Source organism: Trypanosoma cruzi, genomic scaffold (assembly GCF_000209065.1).
Source record: "Trypanosoma cruzi strain CL Brener 1047053516693 genomic scaffold, whole genome shotgun sequence".
Lineage (NCBI taxonomy): Eukaryota > Euglenozoa > Kinetoplastea > Trypanosomatida > Trypanosomatidae > Trypanosoma > Trypanosoma cruzi.
Window position 1 is genome coordinate 1,134 of NW_001849160.1, and position 6,661 is coordinate 7,794.

Genomic DNA, 6,661 nt, shown 5'->3' on the forward strand with positions numbered 1-6,661 from the left:
CTGCCCTGGCTGCGCTGCTCGCTGCAAAGAAGGCCGAGATGGTGGAAGCTAGCGATGCAGCAGGGAAGAGCGTGAGGGAGCTGGAGTCCCGTTTGTCCGCGGCGGTGTCCGAGGCGTCTCATGAACGCGCGATGGCGGAGAAGCTCATTAGCACCACACGCGGTGCGCTGACTGCAATGGTGGAGGAGAATCAAAAACAGGTAGAACAGCTTCGCGCGGACCACGATCAAGCCCGTGCTACAATGCAAGCTGAACTTGTTGCGCACCGAGAGATGCGCAACGCTCGTATAAATGAGAGGCTATCACATCCAGAACTCTGCGATAGCGCTTCACCGCAGGTGCCACCGCCAAATACTGACGTGCCAGTGGCCCCTGAAGTAGTGCGCAGCGAACCTTTCTACTGCGTCACTCTCGACGAGCTCAACAAGACAGGAACACTCAACGAACAGTTGACGCGCGCCCTTGCGCAGAGGGAAGCTGACAATGAGAAGCTGACAGAGGAACTTGCACAGAGGGAGGCTGACAATGAGAAGCTCGCAGAGGAACTTGTGCAGAGGGAGGCTGACAATGAGAAGCTGACAGAGGAACTTGCGCAGAGGGAGGCTGACAATGAGAAGCTGACAGAGGAACTTGCGCAGAGGGAGGCTGACAATGAGAAGCTCGCAGAGGAACTTGCGCAGAGGGAGGCTGACAATGAGAAGCTGACAGAGGACCTTGCACAGAGGGAGGCTGACAATGAGAAGCTCGCAGAGGACCTTGCGCAGAGGGAGGCTGACAATGAGAAGCTGACAGAGGAACTTGCGCAGAGGGAGGCTGACAATGAGAAGCTGACAGAGGAACTTGCACAGAGGGAGGCTGACATCGAGAAGCTCGCAGAGGACCTTGCGCAGAGGGAGGCTGACAATGAGAAGCTCGCAGAGGATCTTGCGCAGAGGGAGGCGGTAATTGAGGGTGCAGAGGCGGACGCGAGTAAGACAATTGAGGGTGTGTATAGCCGCTGTCGTGAACTTGAGGAGCTCGCTGCGAGAAGGGAACTTGCTGCTACGGGTGATGTGGATATCCTGGAGCGCGAACTGGCGGACGCTCTCGTCCAGCTGAAGGCGTTGGAGGGGGAGAACGCTGCCCTGGCTGCGCTGCTCGCTGCAAAGAAGGCCGAGATGGTGGAAGCTAGCGATGCAGCAGGGAAGAGCGTGAGGGAGCTGGAGTCCCGTTTGTCCGCGGCGGTGTCCGAGGCGTCTCATGAACGCGCGATGGCGGAGAAGCTCATTAGCACCACACGCGGTGCGCTGACTGCAATGGTGGAGGAGAATCAAAAACAGGTAGAACAGCTTCGCGCGGACCACGATCAAGCCCGTGCTACAATGCAAGCTGAACTTGTTGCGCACCGAGAGATGCGCAACGCTCGTATAAATGAGAGGCTATCACATCCAGAACTCTGCGATAGCGCTTCACCGCAGGTGCCACCGCCAAATACTGACGTGCCAGTGGCCCCTGAAGTAGTGCGCAGCGAACCTTTCTACTGCGTCACTCTCGACGAGCTCAACAAGACAGGAACACTCAACGAACAGTTGACGCGCGCCCTTGCGCAGAGGGAAGCTGACAATGAGAAGCTGACAGAGGAACTTGCACAGAGGGAGGCTGACAATGAGAAGCTCGCAGAGGAACTTGTGCAGAGGGAGGCTGACAATGAGAAGCTGACAGAGGAACTTGCGCACAGGGAGGCTGACATCGAGAAGCTGACAGAGGATCTTGCGCAGAGGGAGGCTGACATCGAGAAGCTCGCAGAGGATCTTGCACAGAGGGAGGCTGACATCGAGAAGCTGACAGAGGAACTTGCGCAGAGGGAGGCTGACATCGAGAAGCTGACAGAGGAACTTGCGCAGAGGGAGGCTGACATCGAGAAGCTGACAGAGGAACTTGCGCAGAGGGAGGCTGACAATGAGAAACTGACGGAGGAACTTGCGCAGAGGGAGGCTGACAATGAGAAGCTGACAGAGGAACTTGCGCAGAGGGAGGCTGACATCGAGAAGCTCGCAGAGGACCTTGCGCAGAGGGAGGCTGACAATGAGAAGCTGACAGAGGAACTTGCGCAGAGGGAGGCTGACAATGAGAAGCTCGCAGAGGAACTTGCGCAGAGGGAGGCTGACATCGAGAAGCTCGCAGAGGAACTTGCGCAGAGGGAGGCTGACAATGAGAAGCTCGCAGAGGAACTTGCGCAGAGGGAGGCTGACAATGAGAAGCTGACAGAGGACCTTGCACAGAGGGAGGCTGACAATGAGAAGCTGACAGAGGACCTTGCGCAGAGGGAGGCTGACATCGAGAAGCTGACAGAGGAACTTGCGCAGAGGGAGGCTGACATCGAGAAGCTGACAGAGGAACTTGTGCAGAGGGAGGCTGACATCGAGAAGCTGACAGAGGACCTTGTGCAGAGGGAGGCTGACATCGAGAAGCTGACGGAGGATCTTGCGCAGAGGGAGGCTGACAATGAGAAGCTCGCAGAGGACCTTGCGCAGAGGGAGGCTGACAATGAGAAGCTGACGGAGGACCTTGCGCAGAGGGAGGCTGACAATGAGAAGCTCGCAGAGGATCTTGCGCAGAGGGAGGCTGACAATGAGAAACTGACGGAGGACCTTGCGCAGAGGGAGGCTGACAATGAGAAACTGACGGAGGACCTTGCGCAGAGGGAGGCTGACAATGAGAAGCTGACAGAGGACCTTGCGCAGAGGGAGGCTGACAATGAGAAGCTGACAGAGGAACTTGTGCAGAGGGAGGCTGACAATGAGAAGCTGACAGAGGAACTTGCACAGAGGGAGGCTGACAATGAGAAGCTGACAGAGGACCTTGTGCAGAGGGAGGCTGACATCGAGAAGCTGACAGAGGACCTTGCGCAGAGGGAGGCTGACAATGAGAAGCTGACAGAGGACCTTGCGCAGAGGGAGGCTGACAATGAGAAACTGACGGAGGACCTTGTGCAGAGGGAGGCTGACATCGAGAAGCTGACAGAGGACCTTGTGCAGAGGGAGGCTGACATCGAGAAGCTGACAGAGGACCTTGTGCAGAGGGAGGCTGACATCGAGAAGCTGACAGAGGACCTTGCGCAGAGGGAGGCTGACAATGAGAAGCTGACAGAGGATCTTGCGCAGAGGGAGGCTGACATCGAGAAGCTGACAGAGGACCTTGTGCAGAGGGAGGCTGACATCGAGAAGCTGACAGAGGACCTTGTGCAGAGGGAGGCTGACATCGAGAAGCTGACAGAGGACCTTGCGCAGAGGGAGGCTGACAATGAGAAGCTCGCAGAGGAACTTGCGCAGAGGGAGGCTGACAATGAGAAGCTCGCAGAGGAACTTGTGCAGAGGGAGGCTGACAATGAGAAGCTCGCAGAGGAACTTGCGCAGTGGGAGGCTGACAATGAGAAGCTCGCAGAGGAACTTGCGCAGAGGGAGGCTGACATCGAGAAGCTGACAGAGGACCTTGCGCAGAGGGAGGCTGACAATGAGAAGCTCGCAGAGGAACTTGTGCAGAGGGAGGCTGACATCGAGAAGCTTGCAGTGGATCTTTCACAGAAGGAGGCTGAATGTCATAAGCTAGTTGCTGAACTTGATGTTATTGAATCCAAATTGAGCAGTGCTATGAGTGGTCTGCACGTGTTTTCATCGGGTGATGGTAATGTGATTGAGATGCTTGAGGGGTATATGGAAAGGGCTTCTTTGGTGAGTGGTGCTGAAAAGGATGCACTTGAGAGGTTGAGTTTAAGTAATAAGGAGCTTGCAATGTTGAGATCTGATTTCTTGGCTGAAAGGGATGGGATGTCGCGTGAGATTGAACTGGAAAAGGCGGAGAAGGCGCGGCTTTTATTGGAGCTGGAAGTGACTCAAAGAAATCTTGAGACGTTGAAGAACGCATCTGTGGTTGCATCCGGTGAAAATGAGCTTAGCGTACTGCGTCAAAAGCTGTCTGACCTAGAGGAAGTCGTTGATGTGAAGAATGCTCATTTGGAATCGTTGAATGAGCGTCTTGAAGGTCTGGTGGAAGAACTCCACGACAAGCGAGAAGAGTTGTTTCACGTGATTGGTCAGTTAGATGACTTTGTCGTAAAGTTCGAAAAGGCTCGTGAGGGGGAGAAGGTTGCTGTTGAAAAGCTAGCCGCACGTGATCAAGAACTCTTTGAATTGGAAAGAATGCATAGGGAGCTGCAAACGGAGCATGAGCAAATTGTGTCGCATCTCCAGAAACAGGTGGAGGAGCTTCGTGCGCAGCAGTCTGACGATGCCATTGCGCTTGAAGATTTGAAAAGTGACATTAAAGGGCTTCGCGGGTCGTTGCAAGAAGCACAGGGAGCTCTAAGGGAGAAGAATGACGAAATAAATCGTCTGAAGGAGGAGATAATTGCTCAGCAGGAGGAGGCGCAGGCTCTCATCGACGAGCTCGCGGAGGAACGGGATCAGAAGTCCCTGGAAGTGAGTGACTCATTGAAAAAGCTGGAGGAGTTTGTTGAACTTATGGAGGACGCCCGTAAGTGCGAAGAAGAGGCGCTTCAGCGAAGTGCGGATGCGGAGCGATCGCTTTGTAGGGCACAGGAGGAATTGGAAAGGCTTCGAACGCGGCAGGTGGAAGGACGCGATAACCCCAAAGCGTCGGAGTTGGACACACTGCGTGCCGCACTTGATGAGGCCTGCGACGTGAAAGAACACGCAGAGGAGGAAAACAAGAAGTTGAAGTTGTGCGTGAGGCTTCTGACGGATGCCCTGTCGAAGAATCAGAGTAGGTTTACCGCGTCATCTGGTGTGTTGGAGGAGGCCTGTGATGCCCTGTCAAACATGCAGGAGGGATGAGAGCTCAGCACAGCACCGCCGCCCGCCTCCACAAAAAAGAAAAAGAAATAAATAAATGAGGAAAAAAAAAACTCTTGTTTTGTTTTATTTTGTTTTTTGAGAAGAAATGCGTTGACAAGAGACCCATGATATCTAAAAACTGAGATGCCGCTCCACGGCACACGGATCATGTCAATATTCCGTCTTTTAAAGCACTGTAGCTGCCTCCAATGAAAACTGAAATGGAGCGGCAATTCTTTGTTCTTTGTCTTCTTTTTGTTTGTTTGTTTGTTTTCGTGTTGGGGGTGGGGGACGGCTGTTATTTAGAAAAGATCCTTTTGTTTTGTTTTTTGTTGTTGTTGTTGTTTAAGGATAATACCCACACCAACCAACCCCTCCGCCTTGTCTAACACCATGTCATCCGTGAAGATTACTCTGTTTCAAGGAAAGTTCAGGCTTGATCGTCTTTTGGGCAAAGGTGGTTTTGGCGAGGTGTATGCTGGCGTGCAGGTCTCTACTGGCGAGCCAGTCGCGGTGAAACTTGAGCGAAACAAAGGACGGTGTTTTCTTTTTCATGAGGCGCGTGTGATGCAGGATATACAGAACTCTATGCCAGGCCGTACCACTCCTGGTATTCCGGAACTGAAGTACTTTGGCCAGGAAGGAGACTTTAGGATCCTCATCATGTCGCTCCTTGGACCATCGCTGGAGGATCTTCATGCCAAACTTGGACGGTTCTCACTTAAAACAACAGTCATGCTTGCGGATGAAATGTTATCACGCCTGGAGTTTATTCACTCAGTTGGTTATATACACCGAGACTTAAAGCCAGATAATTATCTTTTGGGAGTTGGTAGGAATGTACGTCACCTCTACCTGATCGATTTGGGCCTCAGCGTTCGTTACCGTTCAACCAATGGCGAGCATCGCGAGATGGCAACAGGGAAGAGTTTCGTTGGCACCTCACGCTACGCCTCTCTACGTACACATAAAGGCTTTTCACAAAGCCGTCGTGATGATATGGAGCAGCTTTCATATATCCTTATTTACCTCTATCGTGGGCATCTCCCGTGGTCGGGGCTTCGAATGAAGGATCGTGAGGCAAAGGAAAAGGCAATTGGTGAGATCAAGCAGAAACTGACGACCGCACAAATATGTTCCAAGTGCCCCTCGCAGTTTGAAGACCTGCTTAATTATTCTCGCAAACTGGAATTTGCAGAGAGTCCACAATATGAGATGTGTCGAATTCTCATTGCGTCTGTTCTTGACACGATTGGACCGAATGTAAAGCACGATTTCCAGTATGACTGGGTAAATGTAAGGAAGAGGGATAATTCGCCCCCGCCTCCGCCGCCATGTATTGTGACGCACGAACGAAGGGCGACGGAAAACAAAATAAATCTGAAGAAAGGGAATGAAAACGGGGAAAAGGATGCTGCAACAATTGGATCAAAAATATTTTGCTTCTTTCCTGGATTATCCTCAAGCGCGTCTCAGGAAATGGTTTTGGTGAACGAAAAATAATCCCTCCCTTTTGTTTCTGTGTGTGTGTGTCTTTCCGATAGTTTCTTTTTTTCTTTTTTTCTTTTTTTTTTTTTTTTTTCGCGTCTCCTCCCGATGCCGATATATTGGCGTTGTTCCTTTTCGTCTTTTTATTAATATTGACGATAATCCACGCACTTTTGTTTTGGTTTTTTTTTTGGATGTTCATTTGTTTTATTACGGTTGATTTTTCTATTGATTTTTTATACCCCCATTCGCAACGGTGCGCAGTCATTTTATATACACACACACTTTTTTTTTTTTTTTTTTTTACCCGGTTGGAAAATATGAAGATTCCCCCCCCCCCC

At 51.8% G+C, this 6,661-nt stretch overlaps 2 protein-coding genes across 2 annotated transcripts, besides 6 other annotated features; both read left to right on the top strand.

Annotated features, from left to right (window-relative positions):
• Positions 1-2,766: a sequence feature (areas not merged during assembly with more than two copies in the genome that could not be assigned to a particular haplotype).
• Tc00.1047053510247.10 (R27-2 protein, putative) lies at positions 39-4,832 on the top strand (the record flags this gene model as incomplete). Its single annotated transcript, XM_799696.1, has 1 exon — positions 39-4,832. The coding sequence occupies one exon, from the start codon at positions 39-41 to the stop codon at positions 4,830-4,832; it is 4,794 nt and encodes a 1,597-aa protein (XP_804789.1).
• Positions 2,767-3,799: a sequence feature (haploid, Esmeraldo-like haplotype).
• Positions 3,800-3,926: a sequence feature (haploid, non-Esmeraldo-like haplotype).
• Positions 3,927-6,661: a sequence feature (heterozygous, Esmeraldo-like haplotype).
• Tc00.1047053510247.20 (protein kinase, putative) lies at positions 5,226-6,335 on the top strand (the record flags this gene model as incomplete). Its single annotated transcript, XM_799697.1, has 1 exon — positions 5,226-6,335. The coding sequence occupies one exon, from the start codon at positions 5,226-5,228 to the stop codon at positions 6,333-6,335; it is 1,110 nt and encodes a 369-aa protein (XP_804790.1).
• Positions 6,377-6,414: a microsatellite.
• Positions 6,606-6,625: a microsatellite.